The sequence below is a fragment of the Ambystoma mexicanum genome, chromosome 13 (genome assembly GCF_040938575.1).
Source record: "Ambystoma mexicanum isolate Mex_15411 chromosome 13, UKY_AmexF1_1, whole genome shotgun sequence".
NCBI classification, from domain to species: Eukaryota; Metazoa; Chordata; class Amphibia; order Caudata; family Ambystomatidae; genus Ambystoma; species Ambystoma mexicanum.
This window is the reverse complement of record NC_090938.1, coordinates 717,838,825-717,861,832: the sequence shown is the minus strand read 5'-3', so window position 1 is coordinate 717,861,832 and position 23,008 is coordinate 717,838,825. Positions and strand designations below refer to the sequence as shown.

General features: G+C 47.3%; 1 protein-coding gene across 2 annotated transcripts in view; it reads left to right on the top strand.

Annotated features, from left to right (window-relative positions):
* LOC138521789 (E3 ubiquitin-protein ligase TRIM39-like) overlaps positions 1-23,008 on the top strand; it is a 168,765-nt gene that overhangs the window by 34,444 nt on the left and 111,313 nt on the right. For both annotated transcript variants that reach the window (XM_069634875.1, XM_069634874.1), the window contains exon 4: positions 18,189-18,211. In XM_069634875.1, coding sequence (XP_069490976.1) covers positions 18,189-18,211 — 23 coding nt within the window. The remainder of the gene's footprint in view (positions 1-18,188; positions 18,212-23,008) is intronic.

The following is a 23,008-nucleotide window of genomic DNA, read 5'->3' as shown; positions in this document are numbered from 1 at the left end:
TGTAGGTATAGGTGCAGTTCTAAGCCAACTGGATGAGAAGGGTAGGGAGCACCCCATTTGCTTCATCAGTAGGAAACTGAAGGATCCTGAAACAAGGTGGGCAACTATCGAAAGAGAATGCTTTGCTATTGTGTGGGCACTGAAGAAGTTTAGGCCATACTTGTATGGTTCTACTTTTGTTATTCAGACTGACCACCAACCCTTGAGATGGTTAATGCAAATGAAAGGGGAAAATCCAAAACTATTGAGATGGTCAATCTGCCTGCAAGGGTTTGATTTCACCATTGAGCACAGGTCAGGGTGTCACCATCAAAATGCTGATGGACTCTCTAGGATGTATATCATCGACTAGAGGTATGAGGTTCATCCAGGAGTGGATTAAATCCTCCTGTCCCTTAGTCTGGGGGGGGGCGAGTGTTAGGGAGAATTCTCTGTTTAGGCTGAATTTCCCTACCTAGTGAGTCCCCCAGCAGCTTTGCTGGATTTCTGGGGTTTATTTTTTTCTCCTGCCAAGAGTGAGACTCTTTTACCCTCACTCTTGGACATGTTGAACTGTGTTATCTTGGACAAACCTTGTGTTGAATGGGCTATGGGGTCTTTTACTCCATAGGGCCTCATGTATTTTTGTGATGTGGGTTACACAGCACCCTCTGTGCCGTGACCCAGGGGTGTCCTAGGGACTCCCCAACATAGACTCCATACCCTGGGACTGACTACTGTCTCCCAGGGCATGTAAAGTCACCAAAGACTTTGCTAGTCTTGAATCCTGAACAGAACCAGTACAAACCATCATATTGTGGACGTACTGGCTGGGGCAATTCGATTGCCCCAGGGTCTGTTAGTCGAGGGGGCACGTCTCCGTCCCCCCTGATCGAGTTTTGGCTGGTGGCAGTGGAAACTACGTTTTATATTCAACCGCGAATATTTTCCTATGGGATTTCCCATTGTTTTAGGCTAACACATTTAATTATTTATTTACGGTAGCCTTAAACCTACCGCCGGTTTATATATTTATTTTTATAACTCCGGTTGGGACTTTTTGCCAAAACTTGATTCTAAAATGGCGTTGGTGTTCGCCTCTGTAACTCTGACCCAAAGTGGAGCCCTTTGTTCCACTTTTGGCGGGCTTCTCCACAGAAGCCCTCCAAAGTGGTGCCACTCTGTCTGGGGTACTTAGGAGGGGTGGAGGGGGATTTAGGCACCCTGGACTGAGTTACCTTGGTAACTCAAGTCGCACTCCGTCCTGATTGGCCCAAGTGGTGAGCCGCCCGGCTCACCACTTAGCATGTTTGAGTGACAGCTAGGCTGGGTGAATGGGGGTTTGCTGCATAAAAGCAGGGCTTTGGGGACTGGAACTTCAGAAGTCGCCACAGGACCAAGAATCCGACGAGGGAAGAGCTGAGCCGACCTGCTTCGACGACACCACCCGGTGGAGCCCTGCTGAACCGTCTCACCACTTTTCCCGACGACCGAGGAGAACTCTTAACAGAGTGGCTCCTTCCCTTGACTGGTGGGGACAACCAGTTTTCGCCTTCTTTTCGCTTCTCGAGGTATCTCGTGGCCGCCTTGCCAGTGCCAAGCACCCCGGCAACCGGAACCCCACCACTTTTACCCCAACCACGAAAGTCGGTACAACCCTTCAACCGGAGGACTCCGCGGCTGGTTTCTTCCCGGGCAGTGCAACGACCCTCTTCTTCTGCTCTTCAGCGAGAACTTCTTCTCCCCTGACCGACGTCGAGCCCTGCTGCCACTGCCTGGAACAACTGCCACCGCTGGAGGATCCTTTCCGCTTAAGGTACCGTGTTCCGCCTGGCTTCCCTTGCTACCGACTGTACGGGGTAGATTTAGCCCCCGGCTTTCGAACCTGGGAGTGCCCGGGACACCCTGGCTAAACTTTCTAAGCCACTCTACACTCTTCCTAACTCTTTGCAAGACTTTGAATCCCTAATAACAGTGTGATCTTGGGCACATTTTCGCTCCGGCTACTCTAAGAGTGGGCCCTGCCTAGTGACTTTTGCTCACCTGTGACTTTGTGCTTCTTTGAGCCTATTGCAAGTGTTCTGGATCTTAGAGTGGTGTGTTTAACCCATTTCTGTTTCTTTTTATCCCTTTCCTTAACCTACTAGAGTGTCATCTAACGTTAAGCGCTCACCTCTGTTTTAATTATGTGGTGTTAACTTAGAGTTGTCTAGATAGGAGTAAGGGTTGGAACTGCTTTCATCATAACTGTGTTTGAAGTGTTTTTACTATACTTTGCTAGAGTGTTTTCAACTTATGTGTGTTTTATAAATAAATAACTATATACTTTTGAAACCAAGCTCTGGTCAGTGTTTGCTTGTGCTATTGTGTCTGGGGACATATTGTGTATACTTTGCATACTGCCTAACTCTTCTTGAGGGAAGTCTGACTGCTCAGCCACAGCTACCAGGTAAATCTGGGTGGTACAGACTGCTACCAAGTGGGTTTACTGCTATACCTGTGGTCTTAAATCTTTTGCAGTGTTCCCCAAGGGAACTGCACAGGTTTCTGCCTAACAGCCGCGGATGGACGAACTCTTGGAAAGCCTCGGAGCAGCCCTCTTTTTTAGCACCCTAGATTTAACCAAGGGATATTGGCAAATTCCCTTGCGTTCCCGGGACAAAGAGAAAACCGCCTTTTCCACACCAAGGGGACTCTATCAATTCAAGGTTCTACCCTTTGGACTACACAGCGCTCCTGCCACGTTCCAAAGACTAATGGATATCATCTTACGACCACATGACGGATATGCGGCCGCTTATCTGGATGATATTGTGGTGTATAGCGAGTCCTGGGAAGCCCATCTAAACCATTTGGAACTGGTGGTGGCCGATCTGCACAGGGCTGGTTTACATATAAACCCGAAAAAGAGCACGATCGGAACCCATGAAACCAAATATCTGGGGCACATAGTGGGGGGGGGGGTCCTGAAACCACAACTATCCAAAACTCAGGCTATACACGATATCCCGACTCCCACCAACAGAAAACAGATCCGAGCGTTCCTGGGGCTCGTTGGGTATTACAGGAGGTTCATACCCGACTTCTCTTCGGTGGCCGCCCCCTTGACCGATGCTTTGAGGCTCAAAGGTGTTCCAAACCTGACCAACAACCAGAGCGCCCTGAACGCCATAGAACTCCTGAAACATAGGATTTCATCGAATCCTGTACTTTGTTGCCCGAACTTCCAAGAACATTTCTATCTACAAACAGACGCCTCAAACCAGGGTTTGGGGGCTGTACTCTCGCAAGACCGGGGGGGCGACCTACGTCCTGTATGCTTTGTCAGCCGGAAGCTACTACCTCATGAGGCTGCCTATTCCACCATAGAGAAAGAATGTCTGGCCATCCGATGGGCCATCGATTCCCTCAAATACTACCTGTTGGGCCGCCGGTTCACCTTGTACACGGACCACGCCCCCTTGCAATGGCTTGCGCGACATAAAGACACCAACCAGAGAGTGCTCCGCTGGTTCCTCTCCCTCCAGCCTTATGACTTCCTCACGTTACACAAACCGGCCAGGTTTCAGCTGGTGGCCGACTACCTGTCTAGGTGTGCTTCCCGGCCCGAACGGCCTGGGACTGGGGTGGGGATGTGTGGCGATGCGCCACAGCGCCCACGGGGGGTGTTGGGCGCACCGGTGATCGGGGGCCCTGAAAACCGAGGCGGCGGGTCGGTTCCTTCACTCTCGGCTGTCATAGGCGCCGAGAGTGAGGGAACACGAGCCGCCGCTCAGAGATGCGGCGAATCACGGCTGCACTCACCTGGGGGGAAACCCGACCCCGAGGGGGGTGGGACGACGGCGAGGGCTCTCCATGGCGCCGTGGGAGGTGGGCGACCGGCCGCCAGTGTGGCGTGTCCCGCGGCGGCCCCAGAGCAGGTCGCGGCTGGAAGGGACCCAGAACCCGCCCATATCCGGCGCGATCACGTGATCGCCTCGGAAGTTTCTCTGGAAACCGGAAGCAGGGAATAGTGCACGCTGGCATGGCAGCCTTTATGGGAGGCGGGACAACCCCTCAGCAGCCAATAAGATTTCAGCTAGGCCAGGCTGATGCCGATTGGTGGGGACTTGAAAATGAAGAAGCCTATAAAAGCGCGCCAAATAAAACTAACGAGGTTCTCTCATTTTTCAGGAAAGGGAAGAGGAAGGAAGACCGGAGTGGTGGGCCTATCCGGACACCACGAGATAGGACAAAGTTGGGGATTGCCTCAATCTATTCTGGAAGGGTCAAAGACTGGTGAAGGAAACCAGAGGACTATATTCTTTGTTTTGCTAAGGACCCTTAACCCGTTAGAAATAAATATTATTTCAGCATCCGCCTGTTTCCTGAAGTCTAGTTTGTCACAGCCACCTTGGTCTGGTCTGTTGGAAATGCTGCTGGCCGACATAAGAAGTGTAGGCGGCACTGGTTGATGAATACAGCCAATTTCTTTGGGTCACCAGAAAAACGTTCGGGCGGAGCCAAGGGTACATTACCGGGCAGATTGATTTGCACTGGATTTGAAGATGATGCAGAAGGATAACTTCCTCCTGGAACAGGCAAAGGTGTCTGTCCTGCCTGCGTTTGTAACAACTGCCTAGCAAGGTCCTCTGTTCGCTCCTTGGAAATTATCAGTTCTCTTCTTAGAGAGTTCGTTTCCTGACGAGCTGCATGCACCTCTGCTCTTAATTCCCCAAGCAACTGGGCTAGCTGATCGGTGTCTGAGGTTTCCATTGCGCCTGGGTAGGAGTTTTGTGGTGGGCTTCGCGTTCTGTAACGCTCACCTGATTCCCACGGAGGCGCGGGTCTGGGCCGGAAGCTGTCTGTGACTCGGAAAGTGATGTGTAGGACTCAATTGGCTTCTGGGGTCGAACCTCTTCGCACTGTGTGGCGGACTCGAAGAGTGAGATTTCTGCAGGCGAAAGAATATGAGGGTTAATGGTCAGGGTTGTCGGATGTCCCTCTCTCTCTCTCTCTCGCTTCCCAGCTTTTTCGTAGAGCCCCCCCCGGGTTAACGTGCTCACCTTATATAGGTGAATGCTGGGCTCTCCATCTGCGTCTGGTGCAGGGTGCCGTTGCCAGTTTCTTCACTGGTGTAGCATAGGCCTCTTGAGTTCAGAGGATGGTTGCCGTCGTTATCTTCACGAGCGGTGAGTTTCTGGACACCTTTTGTCCTTATAGTCTTTAATGCTTTTCCCCTTATGTATTGCAGGGTTCCAGAGATGGAGAATGAATTGAAGCGCTTAGAAGTTCGTAAGTATGGCAAGCGCTTGAACTGTCTTTTTCCTTGCAGCTTAGTTCGTGTTACGCCGGAGAATTCGCAGGCGTTTTATGGCGAAGAACGTGATGGACGTAAGTAAATACCTGTTTAATGTCTTTCTTTTGTCTTGCAGATGTTGCTGAATACCCGTAAGTTGTTAACGATGCTTTGTTTTCACAGGTAACGATGCGGAACGAAGAAATCCGGAATTTCCAGCGTGCCGGTGAGTATGACAATGCTTTTGTCTTTGCTGGTGGAGATGCGGCGTGAAGAAGCGGCCGCCGCCGATGAATCAGGTAAGTAAGCACTGTGTGTTAAGTTTGTCTTGCTAACCTGTTGTTTCCGTTCTTTACAGATGCTGATGTTGGCTGGATTCCAAAATGGTAAGTTGAATTCTTGCAGGTTCAGGATCGGAAGATGAAGGGCCGGAGCAGACTCGGTGAGCGTTCTGCTGCAGATGCAGAATAACGCGAAGCACGCTTCATCTATCGGGTGTGGTTTAAATAGCCTAGGAGTGATGAGGCGTCTTCTTCCCCGGCCCCGCCTAGGTAAGAAAAGAGTTCCAGTTTCCAGAAGAGTTCTAGTGCTGTATCCAGGGAGTGGAGCTGCCCCACCCAGGTAAGAAAGTAGTTCCTGTTCACAGATGACTACTAAGAGGCTGGTAAGTAAGCAGCATGGTCTGCTGCAGGTAAGTCCACCCAAGCACTATTACACCTATTATGAGCCCGGCGCTTCCAGTGCCGGGACCAACGGTTTTGATGAGCCTGGTGCCACCGGCGCCAGGACAAGGTCCAAAAAGTCCCAGTGGGGACCGGCTGGTGCCTGGAATTAGGGTTAGTGGCCTGCTTCCAAGGACGTTGGGCTGGTCCTGGCTCCTTGGAAGCAGTGATCATGACAGCACCAAAGTGCTGCGGGGAATGGTGTGTGATGCTATGAGCAAGTGATGGGTGTAGGTGGGCAAGTCCACACTCTATTAACTTTATACTCAGTGCTGTTACCCTTGCCCAACCTCTTAGCTGTCCCTCTTGTCCCACAGTTTGAGGACCACCCAAGGGTTGCTGTGCGATGGATCTGGTCTCCCTATTGGTCTCCTGATACAGGACGGCCCCCAATCCCTCCAGACTTGCATCCACATGAAGGATGTAAGGCTGCTGGGGATCTGCATGGGCCAGGGCTGGTGCTGTAGTGAGGGTCTGCTTGAGCTCCTCCAAGGTCTGCTGGCATTGGTCTCTCCATCCTTCACCAATGGGGTCCCAAGAATGTACATTTTGTGGGACTGATGGTACTCCTCTTGCCCTTCTGGGTAGTGTAAGGGTGTGTAAGGAGTAGACTGGCACACGGGTGGTATTGTAGTAGCTATAGACTTTTATTGTGGGTAAATGAAGAAGGAAAACTATATCTATCCGGAGTGGCGGCGAGTGGCAGTCCTGCAGGTTATTGTGCAAGCAGAGTCTGTCCTCCCTGCCTCTCATTGCTGGAGGAGGAGCTTCACCTAATCTACCTACAAGAACCCCCGCGGGACACGGACGCGGAGTGGCGGCGAGTGGCAGTCCTGCAGGTTATTGTGCAAGCAGAGTCTGTCCTCCCTGCCTCTCATTGCTGGAGGAGGAGCTTCACCTAATCTACCTACAAGAACCCCCGCGGGACGCGGAGCGGACGCGGAGTGGCGGCGAGTGGCAGTCCTGCAGTCATGGCAGTCGTGGCTGCGGGAGTTGCGTTCGCCGTCAACTCCCCCCCAATTGAGGAAAAGTGCAGGCTGCGCAGTACACGTCCCAACTGGGACTCTGACGAACCGCTGCCTTCGGATTTGTCAATCATCAAAAGAATTGTAGGCGCGAAAAGCCCAAAAGGGAAACGAGGAAGACCCGTTAAGCATGATATGCTTAAACCCCCAAATGATATTTTAACTGAAATTCACCTAAGCTCCCTACCCACAACTTTCTTGTCCTCGGCAGAGACCGAAAACGAGTTAAGGAAGAGTTTCGAATCCCCCTTGAGAATAACAACGAACTCGTGCATTCCAATTATGGAAACGCCAACAACAACCACCACGAACTTGGGAAACCCCCACCCTTTGTCCCGCTTACCTGGCACTCCCGGAGGGGGGACCAGGTTGGCGTTGCCCGGTGGTGTGGTTCCCGGTTTTGCTGGTCCGCCGGAGATCTCAGGAAGTGCTATGCTCGCGACATCGACCGCCGTCGCGGGGGACAGCGGGGTTCGGCCGCTGGAGGGAGATGCAGTGGAAGTAGGGGAGGGGCGGGTGGACCCGTCCCACCTGATTGCCGTGCAGGCACAGATCCATGGCTGCATGGGAGCTGAGCAGATGGAGCTGCCGGAGGCGTGCCCGGTCCCATCCAGGGAAGGGGAGGAGTCGGGCCAGTCGAGAGAGACGGGCCAAGGAGTCGGCGTGGACGCTGGACCCCCGAAAACAGTGACTCCAACTGAAACTGACTCGGCGGCCGCATGTAATGCAAAGAAAAGACCAAGGGCGTCTGTCCCCGCATCACAGAACAGAGTAAACATCTTTCGAGGAAAAAAACACTGCATAAGGCTGGGACGCCCAGCGACAAATCAGACCCCCAAAGAAAGTACCGGCAGAGAGACCGAAGATTTGAACACGAAAAAGGGGAAAGAGAATGAAAAACCCCCCTCTCAGCCGTCTTTAATGAGCTTCTTCAAAGGCATTAGTGTCGGCCGCATTTCCTCCAACATTGAAATAACTGATTTGGAAATATTGGAAGCTATTAAAGATTATCCGCCCTTGTCAAAATATAAGAGGTTGGAACGACAAGCAGCATTTGACCCGCCATCAACTTCTCAAAGCTCGCTAGCCCTGGAAGCTCTGCAAAAAGAATCAATCAACGTGGGGGCAAAGGAGCAACAGATCTCCCCGGAGGTGTGCCCGAACACGAAGGAATTGCAGGACAGAGGGAAAACAGCCCCGCCCACACAAGAGCAGGAAAGCGAAACATGGCCCGTAGTGGCAGAGAAAGCGCAAAACATGGAACAAGTTTGTGAATTCCAAAAAGACCCCAAAACGTTAGCAACTAGCTCTAAACACGACAGAGACGGGAGACAAACTGGGGAGGATGTCCCCTCCACATCGATAATGAAACTACCTTCAGAGCCTGCTCTCAAAATCTTTGATCCCAGTTTTATAGCTGGGCAAGCATCCAATAGTTCCCTACCGACCAGACCACCCAGTAGGAAACGGGAACCATCAAATCTGTCGGAAAAGGGGACGGCTGGCGCAATTGCAAGAGAGGCTACCGAGTCCTCTCCCATTCTTGACTCTTTATCCATAATGGTCCCAGCCACACGCCACTCTGGGCACACAAGATGTGAAGGTCGAGAAGAAGGACCGGTTGTCACGCACCAGCGGCACCTGCATAGAGGCCTTTCACTTGATAACTCTTGGAACAACTTGCAACAAAAACCATTGAGTACGACAAACTCTCCCTTTCTTACACCAAGGAAGATTCCCGCCCAGGGATTACTCCCAGCAAAGGAGACCCCGACGAAAAAGCCCGACATGACAACTATCATGTCAGCCATCACAATTGCACTAGCTCCTTTCATAAAACTCTATGAGTCCATGAACAATACTTTAAAGGACCACACGTCATTGCAGGCCACGATACTTACAAAACTGACGTATTTGGAAGGATATGTAACGGCCCAAACCGACCGGCAAAAACAGCTTGAAGAAAATCTGCACTGCAATCTACCTACTCGTTCTCCAGCTGCTCTACCATTTCTGTTAAATGATGGCTGTCCGGCAGATAAATTAGTAAAGGACAAGTCCCACGAAAAAACGTCACAAATTGATCTAACAACTTCAAGTCATCAAACTTTAGCTTGTAAGACAAAGACTGCATCAGCAGCAAAAAAATGTGTAACAGCAGCAGAAAATTGCAGAAGTACGGAAGTTCTTCTTATTATAGACGGAAATAACACTCCACAATCTGCCACTACGACCCAGCCATTTAAAATCTTTACAAAAAAGGCTCCTGACCTAGCAAAAGTACTATCAACAGATAGAAATTTCCCTGGAGCAAAAAAGACTCAAGTACCCACTAATGGCACAAAGAAGAAACTGTCGGATCCTCAACCATTAAGACCGGGACCGCAAGAAAGCAATTCTCCCAAGCTGCTCTCAGACAAAGTTCAAGACCCAGTTACACACTCACCGAAGACAGTGGTTGAATTCATGGAAAACGAAAGTCTAATGAACCTATCTCAACACTTAGAAGATTCTGGACGGCTGTCCTTAGGCGAGCCTTATCTATCACCAGTTCGAAAAGTGACTTTTGAAGTTTCTCCCGATAGCACAACATCGACTTCTTTCACCAACAACAGAGTCCAAAGCCCCGAAGCTTTCTTGACACTTGAAGAACGTCGTAAACATTTTTTAAGAACAGAGACGACAGAAAAAGAAGGATCTAGAACGGAGTATAAGCCTCGCAACGCCCAACAGTCCGCAGAAAAAAGACAACGATCGCCTATGCTGGAAAGTCCAACGAAGAAAGCCCGATGGTCAAACAATAGTACTGAATCGCCCAGACATTCATCGAAGCAACGAAAAAAGACAAGAAATTCGTCATCTAATTCCCACACAAAAAAGCCCTATGCTCCAGACCATCGATACCACTCGCAGACAGACAAATATCATAAAGATCAAAAACTAAAAACGGAATGGCGATGGCAATTAAAGCTGGAGCAAATCAAAGGAAACTTCGACGACATAATTCTGAATAGGAGATCAGTGCTAACTTTGCTCCACCATGTGCGCAACTTGAGAATAATAACAACTGATGACCTGAAGATTGTGGACCCTAGCCATAAAAAGGGCAGAGCACAAACTTACCTCTACATCTCATCGGAAACTATAAAAAATCTCTTGATTAACGAAGCCGAAGAGTTGCTCCGACTAGGATACGACCTCACCATCCCGAAAGAAAGCAGAAAATTGTCCAAATCAGAGAACGTGGAACGACAGACCTCTGAGTTCCTACGACCTCGGCATAGACAGTATGAACTGTCAACAACTTCAAAGAGCCACACGATAAAAGTGGAAAAATCTTGTTTAAGAACAAACAATACAAATACACAACGATTGGCCGAAACGGTGCCACTTCCCTCTGGTTTGGGGAAAAATATTAGAGAAGAAACGCAACCTGGTGCCAGGGACGAAAAGTTAAAATCTAAACCTATGTCTGCTTCGAGGTTCTGGGCTTGGTTGCCAAAAGCCCTTACAGAAAAAAAATCCTCATAGCAACAAAGACCCCCTCTTGAGGCCAGCGAGGAGCGGCAACAACCTACAGTAACAAACATAAGACTTGGATCATGGAATACCAGAGGCTTCAACCATCTAACTGTTTCAGGAGACGTAAATTTGGGCGATTTTGATATCCTGTGCCTACAAGAAACATGGCTCACCAAACCACCTAGACTAGACGGTTATGAAATAACTCTAGCCCCGGCGAAAAAGAGCATCAAGGGCCGCCCATCATCTGGTCTATTGACGGCAATCCGTATAGGCCATGGATTAAAGCTGGACAAAATACTAACGGCAAACCAGTCCTTATTAACGGTGCTCCTAACATGGACACATAAGTTAGCCACTGACGATGAAACGCACACATCGCCGGTGGCAATCGTAAACACCTACTGGAACCCGGAAAAAATAGAAGCTGGAACATACATGAAGGAAATGGAAGCGGCCATTGACGAAATTCTGGCTACTTACCAAATATCTTACCTGCTAATCTGTGGAGATTTAAATCCAACTACTCCCTCGCAAAAACTTAAAAGAAATCGTATGCCAGCGGATCAGAGAGGAACGCTATGGCAGAACTTAATGAATTCTAGAGAATTGCATAATCTCGAGCTGGTCTTCCCTAACTCGGATCGCATTGCAACATGGACAAATGGAATGATGGAATCAACAATTGACCACATATTTACCTCAAGAGCCTTTCTGGATCTGATTTCAACCTTTGAGGTAATTAAAACAAAACACAGTGACCATAACTTGCTGACAGTTACCTGGGAAACCTCGACCGATCCTGTGGAGATCTTGGATTTTCAATTGGAAACGAACAGACAAGGAAATAGACTCCGCCTCTCAGCAGAAAACATCAAGGAGCTGACGGATAATTACAAAACTCTCGAACTTAGAAAACACCCTAACAAGACCGACTATGGTCCTTTACTCACACTGTACAAGAAGCCCTGTACCAAGATCTATTCGCCATCAAAGTCAAAAAATCATAATTACGACATCCAAGTAATCGAAAAGCGACGGATCTATCGGAAAACTGTGAGAAATGCATCAAAACAAAATTCTGCCAATGCTGAAAGTATAAAGCGTGCCGCAAAAATCGTTTACCGTTCATGGCTGCGAACTCACAGACTGAACATGCATCAACAAGACGCTGAGGCAATTATCAAATCTATATGTTCAAAGAACTCTAAAGAATTCTGGTCCCTGTTAAACGCTACATCATCGATGTCTTCTAGAAGTATCCAAAACACAATAGGAGAAAGTGCATGGAGAACACATATAGAAAAAACCTTCAAATCACTATCTGATAGACAACCTACCAACTCTATGGAAAGTGTGCATAGGTGGGCTAGATTGGATGACAAAGATGAAATTTGCAAACTAATAATGTCGTTAAAAAATTCAAGAGCTCCGGGACCGGAGGGCATTACCAACATTGACTTGAAAGCTCACCCGGTGGCCTGGACAACATTTCTCAGTGAAGTCTTTGCAAGATGCTCGGATTCCAGAACGATTCCCGCTTCGTGGACGTCGGCTATCATAGTGCCCATCTACAAAAAAGGACATCCAAATAATCCTGCAAACTATCGGCCAATAGCCCTATTGGACCCTATTGGAAAGGTTTATGGTTCTCTTCTTCTGAAACGTTTCCAAACTTGGGCCAACGAGGCTCCGTGCAACGACCACTTTCAATCTGGATTTAAGAAGAACACGGGTGCCACAGTCAACATCTTGTCACTGAGCCTTCTCAAAAGTAGAATGATGGAAGGAGGCTCTGGGCTATACTTGGCGTTCATCGATTTTACTCAAGCTTTTGACAGGGTCGATAGATTACTCCTATGGGAAAAACTTGAAGCATGGGCATGTCCAAAAGAAATCTTGGACCCCATCAAAGCTCTTCATACGAACACCAAGGTCAGAATTCGATTAAACTGTAAAGGATCCCTCTCTACAGCTATCGCGACAAACAGAGGAGTTAAACAAGGATGCCCCTTGGCACCTTCAATCTTTCTGGCTTATATTGGAGATTTTCAGCTAACAGAATCTACGGTAAGATCTTTCCCACCAAAATTGGGGGCGCAAAAAATAAGCAGACTCCTCTACGCGGATGACTTAATCTTGATAGATCAGACTCCAGTGGGCTTACAGCGCCAGTTGGATAACCTCGATTCCTACGTGACAACAAATAACCTGGAGGTAAACAAGGAAAAGACAAAAATCCTTGTTTTTGAAAGAACAGTGAAGAAATCCGACAACAACAAATGGTACTACCGCTCGTTTCCGATTGAAAAAGTCCAGAGCTTTAAATATCTAGGTGTGATATTGGATAGTACAAAAAACGAATTAGCCATGCAGGAAGCGCTTCATTCAAAAATGAGGAAACTAGCTACAGAAGGCAAAGCAATCGATAGAAAATTTGGACGATTCTCGATGATCCCAGCTCTGAACTTCTATAAATCTAAAGTAGTGCCCTCTATAACATATGGAGTGGAGGCTATGTTACAGCTTCCGATTACTATCTGGCACAAACTCGAAGCCTACTACTGGAGAACCGTCCTGGGATTGCCCTCCTCTACGCCTGTTGCCTCGATCCGCAGGGAACTGAGCTTACTGTCCCTGTTAGGGTCAGTAGACTGTAGCTCTCTAAGACTGTACAGAAAATGTCTGATGCCAACGAGTCCCTTCTTGTTTAAACTAATAAAGATGGAACTGGACCTGGGCACCAACAAATCGCTCCAGTACTGGAAAGAAAGGATGTTGACACTACTTGAATCAATCGAGAGTAATGAAGAGGAATTGCGGTCTAATCCATCGAGGATCCTAAGAAAACTGAAAGATCTTGATTGGATTCAGACATTGGATAAAGCCTCAGAAAATAAATTAACGCTTCATCTGCCTCCAAATATAAAAAAAATTGAATGATCTCCAGGGTTACGTAAAAAAATTCCCGAACAAGCAAGCAAGAAACTGCCTTCTGCGAGCTAGGTTAAACCTGCTTCCAACAAATGAGATCAACTTTATTAGAGGCTTATCAGTTACTAACGACTGTAGACTTTGCAAAAAGCCAAGCGAAAAGGAAACAGTAAGGCACCTTCTCCTCAATTGTACAGAAATTGGGAAAGTTAGGTCTAGTTACATGCAACATTTTGCATCTGACCTAACGCTTGAATCGGAACTATGTTGGTGGTCAAGGATGATTAGTGGAGATAGATCAACCTGGCTAATTGCGACTACTGAAATACTTCAGTATGCTCTGAGTAAAATAGAAACCAACTCAATATAAGATGACAAATTCAAAGGGCCACTAGTTGGCTGAAGACTCCAGTGAACTCGAACAATTTGACACATCGACAAATGAAAAAGATTTTGTAAAAATCATTTGTTTGATTAAAACAAAATAAAAAATAAAAATAAAAAAAATAAAAATATCTATCCTGTAAGGGAGGCATGGTATCACAAGTATGACACTGACACAAGAGCTAGAAATTTCAAAACCTTTAATAAATTCTTGGGGTTTTGAAAAACTCCTACTTTGCCCTATAGCTATGATGAGAGTAGGCTCTACCATCAAATATCAAAGAAAACACAGTCCTAGTCAGTCTATGTCAAATCAAAATGGCCTACACTAAATGAAAAAACATGCTTGTCCTATCTCTTGTACAAATATTGTGTAAAGGGGAATGTGTATGCAAAGGAAAATCGGTGTTATAACATAAAAGATTGAGGTGGCTGAGTCAGCTCTCCTCCCCATGTTGGACAGCACGGAGTAAGGTAGACACCGTAGACAGGATGAAACACACTGGCTCAGGTTGTTATCAAAAAAAGGGCATTTCAAAATGTGGGTCGAGGCCCGATTGGCCTTCCACGTTAAAGTCACTTTCAGTTCACTAAAAGTTTTTTTCACAGTTCAACAAAAGTTCACATAGGTCTCCCTATGTTGGGCTCGGACCTCTCAACAAAAAGTACCTGATTCAACATCACGTAGGTCTCCCTCAGTCGGGCTCGGACCTCTCAACAAAAAGTACCTGACTCAACATCACGTAGATCTCCCTCAGTCGGACTTGGACCTCGCAATGATAGCACTTGCAGGGGTTCCTTTCCCCAAGCTTTATTCAGATTCATTAGGGGTTCCCTTCCCCTAACTTATTTCATATTCCAAGTCTCCCTCGGTCGGGCTTGGACCTTCCACTGATGTTGAAGACTTTCGAGTGTGCACAGCTTTTTCCATATACCTCCACAGGACCACTTTGACTTTCACTTTATCTCTCCCTTATGGTATTTGCCCCAGTGTCTCTTGGTCTTGGTAGTTCCACAGCACAATCAGGAAAATTCAAAAATCTTTCTCTTAAAGCAATCACCTTTTAACTTCTCCTTTCAATGGGATTAATATTGACCATTGCCCCCTTCAGAGTCAGTTTACTTTGACGCTTTTTAACAAGACATGGAACCATTTCGTGGAGACTTTAGAGTGAGCAATTTCCTTTCGCGGGACCACTCCGCTACTCTGTATCACTGGCTTCACTGTTATCAGTAACGTTGAAGTTCACTACTGGTTTGCTTTCTTTCGCATCTCATCCGCACGCGCGCAACCTTCAATCGTAAGATATACTGTTGCGGCTTCAATCTTTCCTTGACACAAACCGCCTTTCATCTCTTTCGCTAACTCACCGGTTGTGTGCATTCCTTTCTTTTCTCTGCTGCTTTGATTCACAAGTCGAGGTTGATACCACAGGCTTGGCCTCACCTCCCCAACTCTGCAGTTCACCCAGGAGGGTTGCTGGCATGCTTGAAACACAATGCTGGCTTCTTCTTGGCTGGGATTTGGCTTTCTTTGCATATCCCTCACGGTTTCCCAGAGGCAACGACCTCCTGCAGGGATCTTCAGGGTTTCTCTACACCTCTCTCTGGTCCCTGTATCTGTCGTCCTACTCCAGTGAGTTTGCCTTCGCCCCGGAAGATCTGCTCCTTCTCGTGCCTCACTGTGCTCAGAGTGTGTCTCAAACTCTCTCATGACATTCAAAAAAGGGCTAAAAACCAAGCTATTCAACTAGCCAAGTCCCAAGGGAGTTCCACTGTAACCATGGAACACTCCCACTATAATCCTGTCGAACCTGTTCAATACTGTTCTCATGAAAATGCTTTAAGTTGTATTGCTCAATATTGCCCTGATGAATATGCGTTAAGTTGTACCTAAGTGAATATACTGTAACAGCGCCACAATGCCTCAGGGCCGTTGTGCGCTTTATGAATTCAAATAAATAAATAAATACATAAATAAATAATGTTACACCTTTTATCCGTGTGAGGGGAGCTAATGGGTATCAGATGTATGTGATTAAGGTCAACTGCCTCACTTTGCCTTACCTTATTAACGGGACATGTCCAATGAGATATGCAAGTGTTAGCCTTTTTACTCTGTCCTCCTCTTCCTAGGCCCAGTGTTTGTGTAGAAAGGGGGAATGGGGGGAGTTGGAAGGTCAGAGAATCCTAAAAAATAGGATGGAGTATGGGACAGGAAAGGGGCGGATAGGGCATCTCACCATCGGTTGCCTCACCCACACTCCCCAAAGATCCCCCACCCAAGTGATCCTCCTGCACTGGTCCACCCCAAGGGTCTGGATCCAAAGAGAGAGAGAGATCCCCTGGGACTTGTAAGGGAGACACCCTTTGGTTTCTCACAATTCCTATTTCTAAGAGGAATTTCCCTGCCTCAACTAAAATCCTAAGGATTCGGTCAGGATGTCCAAGAAAATAAAGTCCACCGTCCTGTGTCAGCAAAACTATTTCCATCCCTTACACTAATCACTAAATCAAAAAGCTGCTCTACAGTTTGTGGTCCAGGAGAACGACTCCCTTCTCCTGGACTGGGTATAACTGTTCCGGGTGATGATTTGATCCAAATGTGCATTACCAGAGGGAATAACTCCCTTACCCTGGTCTTTCATTAATGTCCACAATGTAGAACACCAGGGGGAATGACTCACTTTCCCTGGCCTCAGAAGAAGGACTCAACTTTCTTGATATCTCTTTCTATGGATTTCACAATGTTACTGAACCAGGGGAAATGCTCCCTTCCCCAGGTCTCTCTTGTTCTTGATATTGGCAGTTCACAATGCCAGGGGAGAAGTCTCTCTTCCCCTGGCCTTCTCAGGCTGAATTGGCAGTTCACAATGTCAGGGGAGAATTCTCCCTTCCCCTGGACTTTCTTAGGCTAAATTGGTAGTTCACAATGCCAGGGGGGATCTCTATCTTCCCCTTGTCTTTCTCAAATAAAAACAGATCGATATGGCTCCCCAACCCTTGTTTTCTTAAAGATTTGTTTAGGCAGACCTGGTTCACTTGCCTGCCAGATACTGCCATGAGGTAGATGGTTAGGGAGGCTCTACCTCTCAAGTTCCATGTCCACAACCCTACTTCCTCTTTTAGTTATTCTTCCCGATAGACTTGGTTCACTCTCCTGCCAAGTAAGATCATAATAACAGTTGTTCCAACTATTTTTAACTTTACCTGGGTCTTAGCCACGGGGTTCAGGGTTTCTTTCTCCCCCTTTCTCTCTCCCGACAGCCCAAGTAGTCTCTGGAGGATAGCTCAAGGGCAACGCGTTCGCCTTGGAAACAAGACGCCACAGAGCAACTGGGTATTAAGCGCGTTATAAATAACCAATTACATTACATTACAAGTACCTTCTGGGTCTCTGCCAGTTCTCCTCCGTCAGTTGCGTGCTCTTCTGACGACCTCTTGGGCTTCCTTAACTGTTGTGCTGCGTCGGCTCTGCAGCGTTTCCTGCTGGGTGGCTTGTGCGTCTTTCCTGACCGTGTGGTCCGGTTACTACTTCTTCCAGGACTTCCGCTCTTCCAGCACTCCTGTCAGCAAAGGCACAGGGGACCGTATAGGGACACCAAGGCTCCCTCGCTCATATCCTGATCAGTGGTTTCCTCCTCTCTCCATGCGGAACGTCATTCATGCTTGTGGAACCTCCTGCGAGGGTCTGACAACAAAGTAAGTCTGACTGGACCGCTCACCTAAGTCACATGGAGCATTCTTCATGGCTCTGCACCTCTTCCTTTTCCCAGTACTTGTCTGGTATACCTACTTTGGGGAGTTCACACTCTTCTTCGTCCCAGTACCTCCTAAAGTTCTAGTGTCACAAAAGTACAAAGGAACACTAGGCAAGGTGATGGTGTATGGAGGTGTGTAGAGTAGGAATGAAGGTTGTTAGCAGAGGTGTGTGTAGGACTGGTAGATCGCGTTCTCCCGGGTGTCTTCCCTGTATCCCAGAGGGGGAATCCCTCCCCCATGAGATCCTCCCACTGAGTACCATTCCCAGGGGGACTATCGGGTAGCGTCCTCACCTCCCTGGCCTCGTGAGAAGGGTCTCCCTCTGGGAGAAGGGACGACATCACGTGATTCATCACAGTAGGCTGATATCCCTTGGTGTGGTCCCCAAGTGGTCGGGTGATTTTTGGCAAATCTCGTGACTAGCCTCCAGTGGTAGTTACAGAATCCCAGGACACTGCAATTTCTCCAGGGTCTGAGGTTGTTGCCAACCATAGCTCTGCATCTCTGCAAAATGGAAATTAATGTTTAGAATATTGTGGTATGGCTATTTATATTGTCCTCTTTCTCTCTTTCTCTCTCTAGGATGTGAAGAGCGTCTTGGGCAGGTACGTCTCCTCTTGCGTTGATGAACCCTCATTGTAGACTCCCTTTTATCCCTGTGGATGTCCTCTGTTCCTCACATTTATTACATACTACAGACCCCGGCTCCATCTTCATTGAAGGAAGAGTCCTGTCTCTAAGCTCACAGTGCAGGTCCCTACCTTCACTCTAACCCTATATACACCATACAGGCTCTGTACTATTACCACTTGCAAGCCTCAGACTCTGTACTATTAGCCCTTGCAAGCCTCTCCCTCCTTTCTCTAAGCTCACAGAGCAGGCCCATCCTTCTGTATAACCCTAAAGACCCTATATATACTCTGTACTATTACCACTTGCAAGCCTCTCTCTCTCTCTTTCTCTCTCTCTCTAAGCTCACAGTGTAGGGCCCTTCTTTCTGTATAAGCCTATGGACCCCATATAGACTCTGTACTATTACCACTTGCAAGCCCCTCACTCTGCTCTGAAAGGTCACAGTGCAGGGACCTTCCTTCTGTGTAACCCTATATAGAGTCAATATTTTACGCTTACCCCTGGGATGTCTCCCACTCCTCTATCTGAGCTCAGCAAAGAGGTTCTTTCTCTCGCCCTAACCCCATACGTTTTGCCCTTCCTCTTACCTCTCTCAGCTGCTCGCAGGCCCATGCATACCCTGGAAGTTCTTTCATTCTTCTCATGTACCTTTTTATTAGCACTGGCAGTGGCCGCCTCAGCCAATCAGAATGCTGGAAACGTGGGCTGTAGCTTGTGGAACTAGTCCGCATTCGGAGCAGTCTAAGAGTTGCTCACATTTGTTCACTACTCTCTCACTTTTGTTCTCTCGTTCACTGCTCTTGGCTGCCATGAAAATAGAAATTGCGCTTTTTTGCTTTTGAAAGAGACCTCTTCCTGTTTTAATTGCAGAGTTCTACAAAAAATGAAGCGACCCTTTAACTTCCGCCCCTGGAAGACGCTAAAGGGTACGAATGGCGATGATCAGCGGCCACCTGAAGGCATGTTTGATTTAGCTATGCTTGAGCACGTCATGAGCGCTTAGTCGCCTGACATGCGTCAGCACTTTGCTAATTCCATCATCACGGATCCAAGGGAACTAGCAAAGATGGCTGACTTGTGGCTCTCTCACAGAGTCGGCCACAGCGATAAGGGGACAGGTAAGGCAGGCCGAAATTCAACCAAGTAGAAATGGGTAACCCCTTGTGGGTGGGCCCTAAAAGAAGGATGGCACCACTAACCCAAAGGTGAGTGGTGGTTCCTCAGTAATACCCTGGCTCCCCAGCACCTTCTGGGACTAACAGATTGCTAAGCTGTGCGCCTAAAGCAGGGCTCAAGTCGAGGGTACGCGCGGGTGGACGGCGTCCCCCCACTTTATTCAGAGAGCGGACGCCATCCCCCAGGGTTTTTTAGAGGCTATGTGTAAAAGAAGACACTTTGACCGTCTTCTGCAAAATTTTGATTTTATGCACCATCTGGGTTTCGAACAGTCGCCAGGTTCACAGGTCGGGCACTTCACCATTACACTGTATAACCGGGTGAAAAATAAAAACTAAGGGTGAAATGTCACATTTTGGGACTGCACTCTCCATGGAAAACATTGGCATTGATTCTTGGGGTTTAAAACGTGCACACTTTTTAAAATTTTCAAACCCTAGAAAATATCCTCTTGGTTTTGTGTATGTCTTGTGCAATTTGTATGGTTATGCAAATCCAGTAGAATTAAATGTGCATATTTCACCGTTATATACTCATCTTGTGTCGTCACATCCCATGGCGTATGATAATAAATCCCCTCACTTTTTTCTTCAGGACTTGACCACTGGCCTCTGGTCACCGGGAAGCTTGCCCTTGTGCAGACATCCCAGAGATGTCTTCAATTTCGCTTAATGTGGCAGGGTCAAGACCCAGAAAGGAAGTTGGGTAAGTGTTGGTAGGGGTTCCCTCCAATACTTAGCAGTATGTCCATTCCATTCTAGTGGAGAACCAACATACCACTGGAATCAGAGACACTGCTGTCAGTACCACTGATGTTGACAGCACTTTCCTTTGGCCAGAGGTTCTACCAAATAGTCCTCTGCAGGCCGCTAAGTTATTTAGTGCCTCGTTAAGACTTTCCCTATTTTTAACATTTCCCTCTAGATAGTTAACTGGAAGTTAACTCTCCCTGTTGGTGTCCAAGAAAATGTCCCGGGCAAAGATCTGGGAATGACTTGGAAGAGAGAGGCATCTTTAAAGGCACCACTCTCATCCCAGGAGTTGTAACATTCAATCCTACTCCTGTGGGTTTTATGTGTTTTTAGTGAGCATTTTTCATTTCTGATTTTATTTTCACCATTTCTTTGTATTGCAAAATATGGGGGAAACCCCCCCACACCCTTGCTGCCCCATCTCGCCATGCTCTCTCCTACTGACCCCCAAGTCACATTGCCTTATCCAAACACACTCCCTGCATTTTGCAGTAAAAACAAATTTGTGAAAATCAGCAATAAAAAATACCACAATGAAAAATATAGGGTAGCAAGTCTCTGTACCCTCTTGTCAAGGGTCAACTTATGAAAAGTTGTCCAGGTCCAAAAGATGAAGTACCAGTTTCTCTTCTATGTCTTTAGTTGTTAAGCCTTGTATTCCACCTGCTCCTGCGGGTGAGGCTGAGAACCCAAAGTCCTCCTGGACCCTTCAAAACTTCTACTGGGGGGTCGCTGTTGTGCACGAGCAAAATGGCTGCTTGATCCAGGAGCTCTGCTGCCTGAGACCGCAACGCAGTGGCAGAAACACCCTTTCTGTGCACCATACGCAGCGAAAACGCCTGGTGGTAGATCTAAGGGATGTATCTCCCTCCTCACCGACTTTGAGACCTGCCAGTGCACCTGGACCACGGCAGGCCTTTGTGTGCGTCCCGGCCTTCTGGCACGGCTCACGTGTCTGTATAGGGTGCGCCTGGAGCATTGTAGCAGGGGACCTGGACTGCATGGGCTACGTGGAGGGTCCTGCAGCTGGGGGCAGCCACCTTCACCTCTGTCACCCCTATATGAAAGAAGGAAATCTACAGACTACAATTTTCACGAAAGAAACAGATAGAAATAGTCTTCTACAGGCAAAAAGTTTCCACCCAAAAAATACCTTCTCAAGCATTCCACTCAGTCAGTTTCTGAGATATCGTAGGATCATCTCTGAGGACACCGATGTAATAAATGAGGATACCGGTAAAAGTTTATGATAAGAGCTTTAATGTAGGCCCCCGGAGCGATCAGCCGCCGGGACTTGAATGCATATAAACACTCTAACAGAAGAACATTCTATAATCCCTACGTTCCACTGACGTAGTGTCAGTGCGTATCTAACATCTAACATCTTCCTTCCTATATGAAACGGGATGGGAGGAGAATGAAAGGAAAGAAGGAAACAAAGCGGAAATAAGAGAAATATGAAAGAAAGTATGGAAACTTGGAATGGTTGTGGATAACTGTGACAGTAATAGCATCATTTGCAATAGTTTTTTTTCTAAACAGGAGGATGCTGTGGCCAGCACTTCAATAATAGACATAGTCACTGTTGAAGTTTCGGTTGGTCCTCCGATTCCTCATGGACAGTTCACCAGCAGAACCTTTATCACTCCCATGAGAGATCTTGTCATCTTCTTCTTCATAACCTTGTTGGTGTATATCTTTTGTCTGAACATTGCCTTTCAACAGTGTGTCTTTACGTGTGCTTGGTTTGTTGAAATCTTTTTCTATTTTCACCAGGTCATCACCAGACCATCTCTTCCCATCATCCAACAACACAGATTGCGTGGATCTGAAACCAGATTCACCTTTGGGTGTTTTCTTGGGCTCTCTGACACATACCCAGTCTCCTTCTTGAATTACCATTTCTTTTACTCTGTTCCTTGAGTCATAGTATGCTTTGTATTTACTTTGTTTTCCTTTCACTAATTTCTGGACATGGTCCATGTTCAATTTTGCTTCTCCATTGTCCATGAAAATCCATGCTGGTCTGAGTCGATTGCATGCGACTCTGCCTCTCATCGTGGTGAATGGTTCGACATTGGTGGTGGTGTGTTGAGTTGTCCTGTATGCACATAGGGCTTCTTTAAGTGTCTCCCTCCATGGAAATGTGTTGACTATGGCCAATTGAATCACACTCTTTACTAGCCTGTTCCTTCTCTCTACAAGTCCATTAGAGATTGGGTGATATAAGGATGTGGTTATGTGATGGATTGACCTGTCTCTGAGAAACTCTTGAAATTCCAATGATACGAATTGTGATCCATTGTCGGAGACCAGTTCTTAGGGATCTCCTTCTCTGTTGAACACATCTGTCAGAAATTCTGTGATCTTTTTTGTAGTTACACTTGTTTCTGATATTCCCAACTCTGTCCACTTGGACGTATAGTCTACAAGCACTATGATGTAGATTTTTACAGCTTCAAGATTCTCGAATGGACCCATGATGTCTATTGCTAGTTTGGACCACTCATTTTTTGGGTTTTCTACTGGTTGTAATGGTGTTTTCCTCAGAACTTTGGATTTGTCGCTTGTGGCGCAGGCAGAGCAGTTCTTGACCATTTCTTCCGCTTCCTTCCACATGTGTGGCCACCAGTAGTTGCTTCTCAAGCGGTCCTTTGTCAAACTTCTCTCTAGGTGTCCTTTGTGTGCTAGGTCGATTAGTTTTTTTCTGAGTTGTACTGGCAGAATTACTCTATAGCCTCTATAGATGTGTTCCTTGTCCATGGATATTTCTTCCCTGATGGGCATGAAATTTGTTTGATTTTGACACAATCCTCTCCAGTCATTGGTTATTGCTTTCCT